The following is an 18,033-nucleotide window of genomic DNA, read 5'->3' on the forward strand; positions in this document are numbered from 1 at the left end:
CACTCCCCACCGTGACCTGCCACCCAGACCCTCAGAACTTAGGGGGACAGCCCCCTCCTGGGCAGCATTTTGGAGAGTGATGACCCCTTCCCCTAGCCCCAGCCCACTGTCCACAGCTCCAGCAGGGGCACAGGTCACGTGATGCACAACCGTCTAGTCTGCTGGACGCTGCCCAGCGTCATGGCTGGACAGTGACCTGTTTGTCCCCGTTGTCTGGAGCCAGCAATAGGCCCCTGGAGAGACTCCACATCTGTCACAAACCTGTTCCCTCGAGCCCATCCGGACACTGCGCGTGCTGGGTCACGACTTCATCACGTGTGTCCCTGGGCTGTCCCTCCTCCTCCAGAGAGCCCTTTGGTGCATGGAACACGCACGCCGAGAAGCCCACCAGCACGGGGACGGGGCTGGGCTGCAGGGCACCTCGCTCACGCGCACTGCCTGCCCTTGTGCCCCGCTGGGCCCCCGCCTCCCTGCCCGCAGAGCCGAGGCTCGACCGGCACGCTCGCCCTTGGGAATGCCCAGACAGCAGGGATGTCAGCCCTGAGAGCCTCGATCTCACAGCCAGAAACTTATGGTTCTCAGTGGAACTGGGAAACTCAGAAAGTAAAGAAGAAAAGGTCCAAAAAAAAAGTGATTTTTTTAAAAAAGCAAAGCCTGGTTAGAATTTGGCTGAGTCAAATTCAGGGTTAGCACATGCGTTCTTCTTGGACATTTCGGTTCACAGAGCCCGGTGCCATACAGGCTTCTCTTCCCTCCCCATGGGGAACAGGTGACCCTGCCTCCCTGGTGTGGGAAGAGCCGGCAAGGCTGGAGGCCCGGCTCCAGGGCCACAGCTGGTACCCGGGGCCGCAGAGGGGAGGACGAGGATGGCCAGGCGTGACTCTGTGCGCGCTGGGCAAACTTCAGGAAACCCAAGGGCAGAGAGAGACAGAAATACATACAGAGATAGAGAGATACAGACAGAGACAGAAAGAGAAAGAGACAGAGAGACAGAAAGACCAAAAGCTTTAAAGAGAGAAACTGAGGGAGAGGCAGAGACAGAAAGAGATTAACCTCCAACTCTCCCTAGCTTTGTCAATTAAATTGTCATTTTTTGCTACATTTGGGGCTCAGGTAAGAAGAGAAAGGACGAGGCGTCAGGCGACGTGCCAGGCAGCCCCAGGAGGAGGGATGCAGGGGTCGCACGGGGCCTGAGCTGCTCTCTGGGCGCAGCCTCCTGCCCCGCTGCCCTCCCTGAGGCCAACGTCAGCACACACGGGTAGAGGTGCACCTGCTGGGGAAGGTCGTGGGGGACCATGACCACTGGTTAACCTACAGCTGGACCTGGGCTCTGGGAGGCCGCGCACCCCCTTCCCTGTCCAGGATATGGATTCTGCCTGCCTTTCACCCCCAGAAGCTGCCCCAAGGACACAGCCTCGAGATGGAGGCGTGATGTGAGCCTGTGAGGACTGGTCGTTACTGAGCCCATTTGGAGCCTCCTTACAAACATTTCCAGTCTGGTGGGAGATGAGACGCCAGAGCCCCTCGTGGCCTGGGCCATGGCCCAGGATCCCCAGAGCCCAGGGGCAGCCCCTCCAACCCAGCACCAAGCAGCAGGGCAACCCGGGCTCCGTGAGGACAACCTGGAAATGAGCCCCAGCTCTGATGAGAACCAGGCTGGGGAAGGGATACCCCAGGATGACAAGCGTGGCCCTCCTCCTGATGGCCTCTGGAAACAGAGTCCGGGGGCGATGGCAGCCACAGCAGAAGGAAACAGAAAGAAGCGCCCAGGATAAAGGAAGGGGAAGCAGCAGAGATGAGAGTGGAGCCAATCGTGACTTCTCCGAACTTCCTGCAGAGTTTCGGGTACAAAGAAACGGGAGTGGTTTCTGAGCCTGGTGCGGTGAGATGTCAGCGGGAGTCTGGAGGGCAGAGGGTGCCCCTGGACACCCGGGAGGGCCTCGATCTGCTACACGGCTCTCCGTTCAGGTTAAGACCCATCGTAAGGGGCAGGTTGGAGCACGGGGGATATCGTATGGATTCCCCAGGGAAGCGTAATCTGACTCCCTGAGCCAGCAGTTCCTGCAGCCGCAGCCCCCGGGGTGCAGACAGCGCGACGGCCTCAGCGCAGCAGTCCTGCAGGCGGCCGGGGAGCAGCCATGCATTTACCGAGCGGACCCCAGACTTGAACTACAGCTGCCGGGAACATCAGATGCAAATTGTCCCTGTTGCTTCCTTCCTGATCTCTGCACCACAGCTCCAGTCTCTAACACTGGAAAGCCGGACGTGGTGTCCGAACTCACACCAAGCGGCAGGAGCCCGTCAGGTCTTTTCCTTGTCAAGGTGGCAGAGGCTGTGCTGGTGGTCAAACCCCAAAGCCTACCCAGGAGCCCCCACACCAGGAGCCAGGCTGCTCTTGGGCTCCCTCCTGTGGCGGGTGCCGGAAGCGTCGGAACCGGCGGCCGGCAAGCCGGGCGGGGGTGGGGGCAGCACCTGTCCTTCCGGCTGGGTGTGAAGGGGCCGGAGCCGCCTGGGGTGCCGGAGAAGAGATCCGAGACTCCACCTGGATTCTATTTCTGAACGGAGACAATGATCCATCTGCGGCAACTCCCTCCAAAAGTTAAATCTTTTAAGGATGAAGACCCGATGATCATGGGCACAGATCTGCAGGTTCTGCGAAGCTACAACTTAGCAAACGTGTATGTTCAGGTCAGAGCTGTTACTCACTTTCCCTACCCTGAGGCGTTTGCAAAATCTAAAATATATACACCCAGGAAGTATATACAGCGTCTTGGCAAGGATATTACAAGGACAAATGAGATACTATCGTGAGAGCGCAATTACAAGGACAAATGAGATACTATCGTGAGAGCGCAGGAAGCTGGCTCGCTGTGTCTCCAGGGTTCGGAGTGTCGAAACAATGTATCACACGGGAGCCCTAATCTGCAGTCCTGGAGGCGTCACCCCGATGCTGGGAGAACGCATCCACGTTCCCCGGAGACAGCCTAGGAGCGCGGTGCTGGAACGGGGTATGGCACCGTCGGGACTGCTGGGCGCTGGCTGAACGGCATTATTCGATTCAAATGTCACTTACCGGCTTAGCACAAGCCTTTTAGAGTAAGTTCGCAGGAACCCGTACTTGGAAATCTGATGGGGTGTTTTGATTTTTAAGTCATTGATTCTGAAGTGGGGTGAAGGAGGGGGAGACAGACCAGATCTCCCAGGGCATCTTCCCTGGAACAGTGAATCAGGGCAACAAGTGGACATGCACTCTGTCTCCTCTTCTGGGAGTGAGTCCTGGCCTGTCCCTCGGGCGCATCGAGGCCAACAACCCTCTTACAGGAAGACAGAGGAGAGCCCAACAAATCTGCAGGAGCCAGGGAGGGTCCCAACTGGCATAAGGGGAATGAAGATGCAAATCCCGTTTTGATAGGACTAACAAAGAAGATACCACTTACACATTAAGGGGGGGCAACTACAGGGGGACACTGGCTTAACAGAACCTCAAGTTTAGAAAGCTACATGGGAAAGTTAGCCAAGCACACACTAGTGCCTCTTTACAAGGCTCTGCTTTGCCACCTGCTTCTGCGATCTTGTATCTAGACTGACCACCACATTGCTGAAAGGATACCTGTCGAGCAGAGCTCGAAATGGGGCCTGTTCAGAAAGGAAACTGGGAGCCTTGGGCCCTAAGGACCCCATAGAACAGATGATGGCAGACACAGAGCAATGCTTAGCAATTGCCTGGGACACATGAACTAGTCCCTTTATCTTCAGTGTCCTGCAAATGCTGGACAGAGAGCCCGGGCGGGAGAAGCAAGGAGTTGGGGGACAGGAGGAAAGGCATCTGGCCTCCAGAACACCTCGTCATCTTCCCTAAACATGATGGAAAACAGAATACACAAGATCTATAAAATAAATAAATAAATAAATAAATGAAATAAAACCAAACTCCTTCCGAAGTTGCTGCGGGTCCAAGAGAGCCCTCCTGATGACAACTTGTGTTCCCTAAGGAATGGCCTCGGACCAAGGCACCGGAATGTCTGTGTTCTCTCTCTTTTCCATGTTTAGAACTTGGTGTGTCTGTCTTCCGAAGATGAAAGACTTGCCGGCCAAGCTGTCCTGGCCCTCGGCTGGTTCCACAGGAGCCTGGGGCCTCCTCCATCCCTTCCTCTTCTCCCCCTCCATCCTCCTCCAGCCAGCCTATCCTGTGGCGGCTGCCGTGCCCAGGGGGAGGCGAGGGGAGTCGAGCCCAGCCCTGCATGCTGCTCGGGCCGGACGGCGAGCTATGGGCCTGTGTCGGCTCAGCTGTGTCACAGCGAAGAAAGAGTCTAAGAGTTTCTTGGAGCACATGACATCTCTCAGCAGAAAGAAGGAAGGGAAAGCACGACCTACATTTCACCCTTTACCCATGGCAATGGTGCCAGGGACATCTCTGTGCCAGCAGGTGACATGCCATCTGGAGCTCTAGCCCCAGTGGCCTGGGAACCCCATCATTCATGGGACCATCTCAACCCTGCCAGCCAACAGAACGGCAGGACACTAACTTCTGGTTTCCAAAGATCTACTTTTTATGTTAATTTTAAATAAACTTGAAGCAATTTTGTGATTACACACGCCCGGGTCCTCTGTGGAAAGAATCAGTACACACGGAAGACAAACAATGCACTAAATTCTGCTCTGAAACCTTCATTCATATCTCACAAGTCAGTGCTAAATTTACAGGCACTCATGGAATTTATCATCTTATTTTGTAATTTCCATTTCATGTCTCCAAGCGGCCGGTGCCTCTCCACGGGCCGTGAAGGCTTTGCTCCAACTGATGCCTGACGCGCAGCCGCAAAGCTGCGAGGGTGCCTCTGGGGTGATCCTGTTCCTTGTGCGCTGTTCCCGGTGTTACGGGACAGCTGGGGGCAGGAAAGGAGAGTGCACGCCTGTGACAGGTGCACCAGGAGAGGCTATCCAGAGACGGTGGCCAGACCCATGGAGAAAGGCAAGTGTCCCTCCGGCTCCTCTCATGACGGGCCAAAGTGGTGAGAGAAAGGAGCCAGGAGAGGGAGAAAGAGGCCGCTGGATGTATATGGATGGAGCCCGGGTTAGATCCAGGCCACGGGGGCCACAGAGAACCCCAACTCCTCATGGCTCTGGCTCAACAGCAAGGTTGTTCAGGGAAAGGCACCTGCCCGCGCCCATGGGTGCATGAGCTCATCAGCAATGGCACAGCATGGAAGCTGAGGAGGTTCCCTCAGAAATGAGAACACTCCACTGGTGGCCTCGGCGACGCGCTTCCCGTCACCGCTCAGAGTATGTGCCAAACCCCCTCAGACACTGTCCACTGCGGCACAGTCTCACAGCCCCCTCCAAAGAAGGAGGTCCGCTGCTGGCCGTCGGATGGTCTGCACTGTCTGGGGCGGACACAGGGGTCTCCTCCTCCTCGGACTCCACAGGACCCAGTGCCCTCCCTTGCCACCCGGAAAGGGGCTGGGGCAGAGGGACGCCCACCCAGACCACTTCCCAAGGCAGCCTTCGGGGGAGGCCCAAGAGGGCCCAAGAGGGCCTCCTTCCTGGCACCCAGCCTGGGCATGGGCCCCGGAGCGCCCTGGCCTGGTCCACAGGAATGTCCTGTCTGCCCTTGAGGGCTGGGCTGGGACGGCCCACGCCTGATCCCAGGAAGGGAGTCAGCTGCCTCTGGCATGGGCATCGCGCCCATAGCGTGGATTCCTTTGTTTCTGGGGCTTTGTTACTGGCCGGAGGGGAAGACGGACACACAACACAGCCCCACTCGGCCCGTGAACCTCAGCGTGGTTTTGCCAACAAACCGGCAACTTTGTTCTTGAAGAAGTGACTGAAATCTAACAAATTTGAGAACATCTGAGATGGAACGCGGCCTCATAGCTGGGGCCGCACTCGAGCGCTCTGAGCCCGTGATCAAACGCACCGTGGATTATTGTGTTTACCTAAACGCGTCCTGCTTTCCGAGACTTCCCCATTAACGGGAGGGACGTTGCCAGCAACCTCAAACCATAAGTGTCGGCGCACCCCCCACCCCCACAGAGAAACACCGCCCGGGAGCGGGGCTTGCTAGTGGGTGGGTCAGCTAGTGGCTGGGGTCCTGGGACAGCGGCGCCCCCGCAGCACAATGACCCCCCGGGCCGAGCCGAGGGGACGCCCACCCCGGCGCTCCCGGGCGAGCACCAGCATGGAAACTGCTAACAGGTACCTCACTAAGAGCGGGGATCTCCGTGATGAAAACAGAGGCGATTCACGGTGACTCGGGCAGAAGGAGAAAGACCACGGTGGGAAAAGAAGGCAAAACGAAGGAAGACGCATGGCGGAGGAAAGGAGAGGTCACTTCCTGCGTGGACATTCCAGCTCGTCTCCGGGGCCAGCTTCGTGGGCCACACGCCACATTAGCTCATCCACAACAAAATCACAAAATCGGAACATGACCGCGGTTCTAGTCGTCACTCTGAGACTGCCCTCGTGTCAAAACCTCTAATTAAACTGAGCCAGATATTACGGCACGCAAGCTTCCACTTACAATGTCTTTTTAAAATTCTGACAGTACAAATGCGTTAACATTTCACTGGGCTCCAGGTTTTGTGTGTGTGTTATTACGAATCTTTGCTCTTTGATTTCCAGCCTGGGGCTACAAAACCACATAAGACCGTCTGTTATTAATGCTTCTAGAATAATTTCTTCTTGGCCCATATGAAATTAGGATTTTATTTTCTGAATTCTTTCCTCTTGCAGGTTTCAGTTAAATATCTAATGCATCAAGCACTTTTCAAACTCTAAGCACGTACGAATGTTAATAGTGGGATCCCGCCTTACCACCAACACCACCGATCGGTAAAACAGGAGGACCGTTCTAGTTTTCTATAAATGAGCTCAGAATGTTATTTCTCAATTTTTCTTCTTCAATTTCAAAATCCCACTAGAAATCCATCAGTCATTTTTGGTGTGTGTCTGGTATGTGGAGAACGGTATAATTTTAATTCAAAATGTGTAAATGTCACCTTGCTCTCTCTCCCAGTGCTCTGCTAACCCTAACTACAGCCCCCCTAGATCCGGGAGGCTCCTGAAGGCATTTGGATGCAGAGTCACCTAGAAATCTGCTGTCCTGAGCCGCTGTCACATCAGCGCCCACTTATTACGCAATCCTCTCAGGACCTGAAGTTACTTATGGTTTCATTTATGGTCTTGATATCAAACCAGAATTCAAGTGACCCTCCAGATGCTGGGGTTCAGTCACATGCAAGGGCTTCTAGTTGGAAACCGTCAGTTGCATTTCCTTTCCTCCTCCCTGTCCACCTCTGCAGTCGGTGGTCAGTCTCGGGCTGGCGATGAGCCCAGCCCTCCCAGAGCACCACACGTGCTCAGGGCATCTGCAGCACAGCAGGAGGAGAACAAACACCCAGGGTCGTCGCCTGAAGTCCCTGACCCTGAGTGGTCGGCGCTGAAACTCCGCGGGCACATCTCACCCTCGTGGCCCGGAAATGTGGGGACACTTTGGTGCCGATGCTCCCGTGACATCAATATCAGGTCCCCCCGTGGGCGTGCTCATGATGAAATATTTTAAAATTTACAGATGAGCAAATACCATCTTTCCGTTTCCATCCCCCTCTTCCAAAGCAAAGAAGTGCACGCGGGGGCCGCAAACAGCCGTTTGGACTCTGTCCTTCCACGGCCCTGACTGGTGAGTCCTGAGCAAGAAGGTGGGAGGAAAACAACACTGAGCAATTCTAGGTCCCTGAAGGGGACACGGAAGTTAGCTCCGGGAACACCCATCCCCCAAAGGAAGAGAAACAAATGCAGGTTGAATTTGGAAATGGCTCCGTCAGCTCAGGGCCAGGGGCAGCTCCCCCGTGTCCTGAACTGGGTGCAACAGGACGTTTGTGGGTGGGCAGTGGCAGGTGTCGCGTGAGCAGCACAAACAAGGGGCCCCTGGCAGAGTGCCGAGCGCAGGTGCTCACAGCCGCTTCCCACAGGCGAGCCCAGGACACCGGCAGCGCCCGCTGGGCCCAGGGAAGGGCAAGGCGTCTGCCTCTGGTGTGTGGGCACAACACCATTCGGTCAGTTCTCAAAGGAACCCACCGGCTCCTTCTCAAATCCTGTGGGAAGGGGGTCCAGGAACCTCAGGGCCCATGCAGAAAACATTCAGGTGCGGGTGTGCCGTCCAACCACTAGCACCCGTGCAACAACACCCGCGACAAAGTAAAGTCGTGACCACAGGCACGTGCTCCGTGCGCCCAGGCGACCTCGACCGCAAAGTAACCCGTAGTCTCAGCCTTCACAGAAGTACGAGGGGGTGGGCACCTGGGTGGCTGCTTGAGATTCTTCCCCCTCCTATTCCCTCCCCCTCTACGCCTCCCCCTGCTCTCTCAAATAAATTGATTAAATCTTTTCATTTTTTATAAAGAAAAAAAAGCCAGGCATCCCCATGAGAAATGGACATGATCTCACCTTAGAATGTACCTACTTCTTAAAGAAAGAACAGCTGTAGACCCCATGAGGGCAGATCAAACACACGGACCACCACCATCTGCTGACTGCCGGTAACACCGAAGTCTGATCGATAACCAGGAGACCAGGCAAAGCCAACAAAAGTCATAAGAAAAACACAAAGGTCCTTCTGGCACCGTTTCTAAAGAATGACTTGGCAACGTGCCTTCTCTCGCTCTCGCACACAGAGGAGTAGCCGCCCCCCGCCCCGGCAGCACTGCCCCGGACAAAGAGTGTCCAGGTCAGGAGGGAGGAGGGCCGATGCACAGCTCTGGGAAGCCGGGGGGACAAGCTCCCAACCCACAGAGGTAGGGGACGATCCCTGCTTCAAGGTGAGGACACAACAGAAGGTGGGACAGAAGAAGGCGCAGAGGAAGCCGCGTTCTCTCCTCTGCCCGTTGACCCCTGCACGCCTGGACGAGGCACACAGACAGGCCAAGACCAAAGCAGCGTGCTCGAAGGCTCTGTGACGGGCGACAGCACCGTGTAGCCAGTGCCCTCACACCCGAAGGACACAGCACCGAGCGGACGATCACAGCAGTCGAAACCGCATCATGCAGGCAACGGCGTGGGTGTCATGAGAAATAACGCTAATGGAGAACTAACACACACCGGGCGTATCAAAGGCTTCATCCTGAACCCTCACAGCATGTTCAACAGACATTACTCTATCCCCAGGTCGCCGATAGGGAATCTGGAGATTAAGAAAGTTAAGGCACAGCTCCAGAGTCAGTCACACACCCAGAAGACGCCCCGGCTGCCACGGGCCGATGCTGTCTCTCTGACTGATTAAAGATCAGGTGTAAATCTTGTCGAGGAAACAGAAGATGCCCAAATACTAGAAAGTGATCCGGAAAGAGGTGATCACCGCCAAAGATCCAGCACATCCAACACTCCCTCGGGACGCCTCAGCCGACTTGCTGAATTCCTGGGCTGTGGGGTGGGATGGGGGGTGGGATATGCCAAAATCTTTTAGGGCTTTAAAATTTTCCTCTGGTCGTGAAAGCATCATGCATCATATTTGCAAGTGCAGATTCAAGGCAAAGGTCTTCTGTGAGGGTGTAGTGCGGGGCCTTGGTCCACACTGGACTCCCCAGGCAGGCAGCCAGGGCCCCTGCAGCTGGGAACGACACGGAGCATCCCAAGAAGCAAAGGACAAGACGTCCCAAGTAAGTTACGCACAAGAGTGGCCGGGAGGGAAAGGAAAAGAACCTAGAGATTTAATAACAAACCGTCTTGCTTTTGCTTTTCCAGGGAGGTGCCAAAAGATCCAGGAGCTCCCAGAAAGCGGGCCCGTGGGAGTCTACCTTTTACACGGTCAGAAAATTCATGGCAAGGGTAGGAAAGCTGGTTCTCCCAGCTCTGGGAGAAAAGGCCAGTGTCTTCTTTGGAGAATTGCTCTGTTCCTCTGCAGCCTCGGTGTGCTCTGAGCGGGAGGGGTCTGTTGGTACTTGTGTGTGTGCCTGTGTGTACGTACTGTGGCTGTGGACACACGGGGTGGGGGGCACCCACAGGAAGTAGAGTTTGACAGCCTCTCCGGGTGACAGCTGTCCTGCAGGAAAGCTGAGCCTGGGGAAACTGCTGTGGAGCTTCCAGGGAGCAGTTTCTAATCTACAAGTCATTTGCAAGACACAAGGCAGGGACCCAAGGGCTGCTCCAGAAGAATTTTAAGTATGAACAGTGAACTCACTAACATCGTTCCCCTCATACTGCTTGAAAAGGAAGAAAGAAAGAGAGAAAGAAAGAAAGAAAAAGGCTCACAGCACTGCTTCAGACTTGCTGAAAAGCAGAGCCTGACCGCAGCTCCTTTCAAACCTTAGGTGTTTTCGATACAATAAACCCCTTCAGGACAAGCCCCACTACTTCAATCATCTCTCCATCAGAGGTGTTCTCTCCACCTTCGTGTTTTCTCAAGCACTTGTTCAAAAACACATTTAAGTGGAATGTTTTCGTTTCTGCAGATTGCATTAATTATGGGTTTGCAAACACAGCAAGCGCACGAGGTCTGCCCAAGCTGGGGGCTGCAGACTCCGGCCCGGCCAGCGGCGGGTGGCTTGGCTCGCGCCCTGCACGGAGCTCCCGGCTTGGCCCCGCGCGCTGCCGGCCAAGGCTGCTGCAGAGAAGTTTCAGCTAAGACAGAAAAACACACAGTGGTCAACCGCGGTGACCCACGCGCTCGGGAGCGCGCCTGCCTGCGCGCAGCCCCCGGACCAAGAGAGGACCAGGGAAAGGGGACTGCGGATCATGGAGACGCCTTGTCCCCCAACTTCTGCCGGCTGACACGAGGGAAAATAATATTTATTGTAATGTCATCTGCTTCCTCCGAGATTCACTTGGGGAGGGTGTCTGGGACGAGCAGGCGAGCCAAAGGGGGCTCAGGAGTAGCGCCCAGGACAAGCAGCTCCTTTCCCAGTCAAGCGGCCACAGGTCCGCGCGTGCCCCCGCAGGGCCCAAGTGACAGAGGGACGCAAGGCCGAGCCCGCCCCAGGCCGGAGGGACAGCAGTGAGTGGGCGAGCGTGTCCCCGGCGGGGCGGCCCTCGGACAGTCCGCGGGGCGGCGCCGGCGTCCTCAGCCCTGTGTCCGCGCCGGGCCCTGCCCACCAGCCAGCTGGACGCGCAGGACCCCAGAGCACCCCCACGCGGCGGAGAGACCCCAGAAGCCCACGCAGCCGCCTGCGGACCGGCCTGGGCCTCACCTGCTCGGACCCGAGGCGGGAGGCGGCGCCACGTTCCCCAGGGTCAGCTGCTTCCCGCGCCCAGGCGCTCCGCAGGAGAAGGCGCGGGCGAGTCGGGCTAGCCTGCCAGGTCCGCGCGGGACGACTCACCGTGAGCGCCGAGAACTTCTGCGCGGGCGCGGGCGGCAGCAGCCCGGCGAGCAGGGGCAGCCAGCAGAGCTGCGGGAGCAGCATGGTGACGCGCGGCAAGGCGGCGGGGAGCGGGGCGCAGCGGTCCTCACCCGCGCTCTGGGCGCCCGACTCCACCCGCTGCCCTCCGCACCCGGCGGCGGCCCTCCGCGTCCTGTGCCGCTTCGCCGGCTGCTGTCAAATAACCCCAGAACTTCCCGGATCCTCCTCCTGCCCGCTCGCTCCCTCCCTTGCCTCCTCCGGCCACACCCCCGCGCCGCCGCGCCCGCTCGGCTCCACTTGGCCGCGCGCTCCAGCCGGGGGCGCCCAGAGCGCGGGTCTGCGGGGGGGCTGGAGGCGGAGGGGGCCTCCCGGGGCTGCGCCCTCTGTTACAGCTGCCTGCGTGCCGCCTTCCCTGCACGCGCACACGCACACCCGCGCGCACACACAGACACGCGCGCACACACTGGGAGAGTCCCAGGCACGACCCCAAGATGCGCTGAGCCCTTCTAGTGTCCCGGGCACTGACCCGCTGGCGCAGAACAGACCCTGAGGTTAACCCACCCCCTTGAGTCTGGGCCCATCCCCAGGCCGCAGGCTTCTCCTAGACCTCCAGAGAATGTGTCCCCTCACGTTGGCTGTTGATCAGCTGGCTTTCCAGCGGAAGAAGCCATGAACACCACATGGTCCAGGTAATTCACGGAGGGCCGCACACCTTTGGCATTTTTCAGCAGATTAATGCACTTGAGGATGAATTTTGGACTAGAGATCCAGGGTCTGACCGCAGGGACACCGGGCAGGTCTGGCGAGAATGTGGCCATTTCTAGAGCCGCTCTGTCAAGGCCGCTCAGGTGTGTTGGGAGCACATGGGTGTAGAGGTCCAGACTTCGCCGTGGGGACTGGTTAGAGACCTAGAGAGTTTTGCACACCCAGTCTCTGGACAGTGCCCACTGCAAACAACATTGCTGAAATAGCTCAGCCTTGGCTTACAACTTTACAGGGTGGAAAACAAAAAAAGACTAATTCTGGCTCACACAGAAACCCAAGAGTGAGGATTTTCAAGAACAATGCCTCGATTGACTTGCCAGGGGCACTGGGAAAAAGAACAAAACAAAAAATCCAGATCTGATTTTTAATCGAATGTTTAATCTGAAGCTTTGGCTGGAAAGGGCGGAGTGCGGGGGCCAGGGGCAGTGGGAAGGAATGTCGGGGCCGCGTCAGCAAATCCCATGACTGGTTACGGGACAAAAGTTGTGCTTTTCCAACCACAGGGTCCCACACTTCGGAGGGAGAGGTCTCCCCATGTCCAGCAGGAAAGTGATGGACACAGGGTCAGGGAAGATGGGGAAGAAACATCTTGCCGAAAGCCACTACTGAGTCTCCTTCAGATTCCAGAGCCCGGAGAGTCCGCTGAGTACTTAAACACATTCCTCCTGGCCCTAGGGCTCAGAAGGAAATTATAATAAAACTCCTGGGGCCTGAGAAACAGGTGAGCAAAGCAGCTGCAAACGATTACGTAAATAAGGAATGCCATTAGGAAAGGTTAATAAAAATTAAGGTAAAAATAGAGAGGTAAATACTGCATACCACACATTGTAAGACCGTCCAAAAAAGAAAATATACATTCAGAGCTGACATGAATCCTTTAAAAAGCACTTTCTACTAAAAAATTGTGTTTACTTTCTTCTTTGTTTAGAGGACTGCTGACAGCTGAAATGCTGATTTGATATTGTGCAGTTTTCCATAGACCTCGGAAGGCTTGGACACAGGTTCATTCCTTCACCTTCACTGACTTCGAGGATGGTGGACAACAAGACTTAATGATCCTCATTTTACAGATGAGAAATAAAAGCAAAGAGGTCAAACACCTTTGCCAGATCTCACAGGCAACAAGATCAGGACCAGATCAGGATGCCAAAGCCTGTGGTGCTGGCAGTCCTCCTTCCCTTCCTCTGGAGGCGTGGGGGCACACGGGGGCAGAAGACAACTTGGCTCTCAGAGCCTCTTAGTCAAGGAAGATGTGTCAACTTGTCTGTCACACCTGCAGATCCTCCGGGAATTCCAGAAAGATAAATGTGATGGGTACGTCTACGTCTCCGACAAATGAGGCAGGGTTAGGTCCTTCAAAGAATCTAACAACGAGAAGAGCCCACGGGCGGTGCCCGCCAAGCGTCACGTTCTCAGAGATGCTCATGGTGGAGTCTGCAAGACGTAGCCAGTTTCCATTTTTATGGTGAAAAATAATACGTTTATGTAAAACACTGGGTCATAGTTATGTCTGCCACTCTGAAGTCTCCAGAAAGTTATGACCGGCAGGAATACCAGACAGTCGCCCCCGCTAGTAAGAACATGGATACAGCATTTCACAATTTAGACAGGAAATAATCGACTCGGTGTTTTCCAAGTAGTTCCTATAGGACAGAAACGTAAGGAGAAGTTCCCTTCTCTCGGAGAGGCAGGATTTTTGAAAGTAACAAACGGTAAGAGGTCATTCTAAAACATGCCTCTGGAGCCAGAACTTGGAATCAGAGAAATTAAAGACCCAGTATTGACCCGGGGCTTAGATCTAGAACGCACTGAGGCGGTTGGCAAAACCCTTTATGGGGCACACCAGCTTACTTTGTTTCTTTGGCTACGGTAACACGACAGAAGGACCTTATTCTTACGATACAATGTGACTATTATTTCTGGGTAACTTGTGTTTGGCGAGAACACTTTCTGTCAGCTCCCTTTCCTACCTTCATAGACAACTGTGGGCCATTTAAGGAAAGGTCCGCTGATCCTGTCTTCCAAAGCTTACCTCCGCATCGCCATGCTGCCTGTCCCCCGTCAGAGCACAGACCCGTGTCACCAGCCACCTGCACTCACTTCCTCTATTAGCCTTTCTCCCAGCTTCTGCTGAACCCTGGCAAGAGGAATCGTCCAGGCCGCTCCGTTCCCCTTAGGGACAGACTCGCTGACAGTCCATTCCATCAGTCCTGGGCTTTTCATCTGAGCCCCAACTCCAGAAACCTACGTGTCAAAGAAGGGTTGACAAGAGACCGAGCTGATCAGTCAGGCGGATGGACAGGGCCGGCCCTCACCGTGACGGCAAGACCGCGCGGACCGCACTCAGGGCCACGGTGCGTGTGGGAGCCATTGCCTAACTCAGAGGTTCTTCCCCTATTTTTATACATTTAAGTAACAGATCATTTGAATCTGTCTTTGTTGTCAATAAAATCATGTGAACAAGTTTACCCTTCCTTCTCAAGGTGCCTTGTAACAAGTTTTGTGATAACACTCTTCAGGTACTTTATGGAAATTTTCAGTAAATTGAAATACACTGGGTGTCTTATGCACATTATCTAATTAACTCTTGCAGAAACTCTGAAAAGTCGTTTTCTCCAGGTGGTAATAATAAGGCCCAGGGAGACTACAGGGCCTGCCCAGGTTTGCACCACTAGTAAGCTGTAGGAGCAGAAGTCAGCCTCCCCCCAGGTCTGGGGTCCTTCTTCCCCGTCAGCCCACACTCTGGCAGGCGTGAGCACTCAGATGCCCGTCGGTGGCCCCAACTGTTTTGCCCATTGATCAAGACCTACCACCAAACAAGTGAAAAGTCTCGTTATATCGTTCTCGGTTTGTCTGTGATCCTTCAGCCCACTAGAGTGTTTTCCAAAAGTAAGATGTAATGTTTCCAAAGAAATAAAAATTCGCTACAAAGCCAAAGGCAAAACTGCTACTTTTACAGTGAGAACGTTCCCTCTAAGGCGGACTGGAGATGCCTGAGCCATTCTGAAAGGACGGATTCCGGCTGGCTGCCAGAGATCAGTCAATCTACGCTACGGATCTACCGTCAGGTCCCGACACGCCGCCCCCGCAGGCAGACTCTGCGCACGCTTCTTGAAATCCATCTGTTTCCATAATATCCAGAAGCTGTTTTTGCCATTCACGATACTGCATGTGTTCGAACATGAAACTTACAGAATATGTCGGTTCCAGAGCTAAAATCACGATCATTTGAAAAGTGCATCTCTCTCAAGATCAATGAAGGTGCGAAGTGTGAGTGTGGAGAGGCCTCGAGCCGGTCCGTGGTCCAGGGGACCAAGCTGCCTCTGGGTTCCTCCTCCTTATTAACCACACTCTACGAGCGCCTTCCCCCTCTCCACATGAGAACTGCCTTTAGGGGGGAAAAGTGTTTAAAATGGCAACAGAAGTATGGCTTGCCAGAAACACTGTGCAGCGTGTGAGCTCCTGGGTGTGAGTTATGCCCACAGGAAGCAGTGTAAGGGGACAACCCAAGAAAGACCTTTCAATTACCTTCAGAACCCCTCCTCCTTCCCTGGCCCAGCACACGCATGTGTACGGCATCCCACCACACCCAGTGTGCTGCCCCAGCTCTCAGCAGAACATTTAAATGCATCTTCCCAAACTTAGTAGAAGGAAGGAAATAATAATGATTAGAGCAGAAATAAATGAAATAGATATTAAAAAGACAACAGAAACAATTGCTGAAATGATGCTGGTTCTTTAAAAAGATAAACAAAATGGACAGAACTTTAGCAAGACTCACCAAGAAAAAAAAAGAGAGAGGGCTCAAATAAATAACATCAAGAAAGAGGAGAGATTATGTCTCTGCCACAGAAATACAAAGGATCGGAAGAGATTGTTATGAACAATTTTATGCCAACAAACCGGACAACCTAGGAAAAACGGATGAAGCCCTAGAAACACACAAACTACCAAGACTGAATCGTGATGAGATAGAGAATCTGAACAGATGGGAGTACTAGCGAGGAGATCGAATCGTTCATCGAAAACCACCCAACAAACCAAAGTCCAGGACCAGACGGCTTTACTGGAGGATTCCACCAAATGCTCAAAGAATGAACACCAATCCTGCTCAAACTCTCCAAGAATGACAAGAGGAGGGACCTCTTTCAAACTAATTTTACGAGACCAGCATTACCCTGATACCAAAACCAGACAAGGGCACAAGAAAAGAGAATTACAGGCCAGTAGCACTGATGAACAGAATTGCAAAAATCTTCAACAAAATACTAGCAAGCTGAGTTCAACATGACATGAAAGGGATCACACGCCAAGATCAAGGAGGATTTATTCCAGGGATGCAAACAAGGATGGTTCAACATCCACACATCGGTCAGTGAGTTCCACCATATTACCAAAATAAAGGATAAAGACCACACGAGCAACTCAACAGATGCAGAAAAAGCATTTGACAAAATTTGATATCCATTTACACTGAGAACTCTCAACAAAGTGGGTATAGAGGGAATGTACCTCCACACAGTAAAGGCCATACATGACATGGCCACAGACTCATCATCCTCAGTGATCAAGAGCTGAGGGCTTTTCCTCTAAGATGAGGAGCAAGACAAGGATGCCCACTCTCGCCACATCATCACTCTGTTCATTCAACACAGTATCAGAAGTCTTAGCGGGGGGCGCCTGGGGGGGCTCAGTGGCTTAGAGCCTCTGCCTTCGGCTCAGGTCATCATCTCCGAGTCCTGGGATCGAGCCCCGCATCGGGCTCTCTGCTCCGCGGGGAGCCTGCTTCCCCCTCTCTCTGCCTGCCTCTCTGCCTACTTGTGATCTCTCTCTCTCTCTGTCAAATAAATAAATTAAAAAAAAAAAAAAGAAGTCCTACCCCAAGCAATTAGGCAAGAAAAAGAAATAAGAGGCATCCAAATTGGAAAGGCAGAAATAAATCTGTCACTATTTGCAGACTACATGGTATTACCTATAGGAAACCCTAAAGACTCCACCAAAAAACTGTTAGAACTGATAAATGAATTCAGTGCAGTTGCAGGATACAAGATCAATATACGGTAATTTGGAACCCTGTTCAGCATGAGCGGTTGAAGCTTTTAGCTAAAAGAAAAGAAAAGAAAGAAAGAAAGAAAGAAAGAAAGAAAGAAAGAAAGAAAGAAAATAATAAAAGAAATCAAAGAAACAAAAACAAAAACAAACCAAAAAAACCCTCAAATTTCATTATTTTTTATTATTTAGTGACCGGGATCATGATCATGAAAGGCTTTTTTAGGATATTTTGTCCCTTTGAGAATTTGTCAGTTTATTTTATGACTCTCTGGGTTTGGCTTTTTTTTTTTTTTTACATTTGTAAATTATTTCCACCTATAAAATATTAGAATACAGAAAACGCCATCATTGGAAACATGCCACTATTTTATCTGCCACTATGAAAGGAAGCAACTCTGCTGAGAAAGTCTCGACACCCTCTAACAGGTGGCATAGGGTCTGTGCCCCTCGGGGATGCCCCAGTGTGGGGCAAAGAGCATGTGTTCGTGTGTAAACTCAGTACGTCTGCTCTCTGCTGAGGGAACGATGGTGCTAGCTAGCAGTGGCACGGTCTGTACTTCGGTCTACTATTTTTGTTCAAAGTAAGATACATACATATCCCTCAGAGCAAAAGAAAGAGAAAGAAAAGAAGAATTCAAAGGACACCCAGGGTTCTCCAATTAGTGACCGTGGTTGGGATGCACATATTTTCTCCTGCTTTCTCCAGAAATACCTCCAAAGAGAAGGTAGTGGAGTTTTTAAAGCCATAAATCCATAAGGAGAAAGAGAACAGAAGAGGTGCCCACGTTCAGGAAAATCGCAGAAACTGGAAAGCAGAGGGGCAGGTGGACAGGAAGGCAGGCTGACCCCGTCATGCAACCCTCAGACCCACATCAGACTCTCACGA

At 53.4% G+C, this 18,033-nt stretch overlaps 1 protein-coding gene across 1 annotated transcript in view; it reads right to left on the reverse strand.

The window, feature by feature from the left end:
• Positions 1-11,393, reverse strand: part of LOC111158702 (SPARC related modular calcium binding 2) — a 177,009-nt gene extending 165,616 nt beyond the window's left edge. Inside the window, exon 1 of the mRNA XM_022520911.1 lies at positions 11,310-11,393. Within this exon, the coding sequence (XP_022376619.1) occupies positions 11,310-11,393 (84 nt within the window). The remainder of the gene's footprint in view (positions 1-11,309) is intronic.
• Between the last annotated feature and the right edge of the window lie 6,640 nt (positions 11,394-18,033).

This window comes from Enhydra lutris, unplaced genomic scaffold (assembly GCF_002288905.1).
Source record: "Enhydra lutris kenyoni isolate GAN:26980312 unplaced genomic scaffold, ASM228890v2 scaffoldscaffold62, whole genome shotgun sequence".
Taxonomy (NCBI): domain Eukaryota; kingdom Metazoa; phylum Chordata; class Mammalia; order Carnivora; family Mustelidae; genus Enhydra; species Enhydra lutris.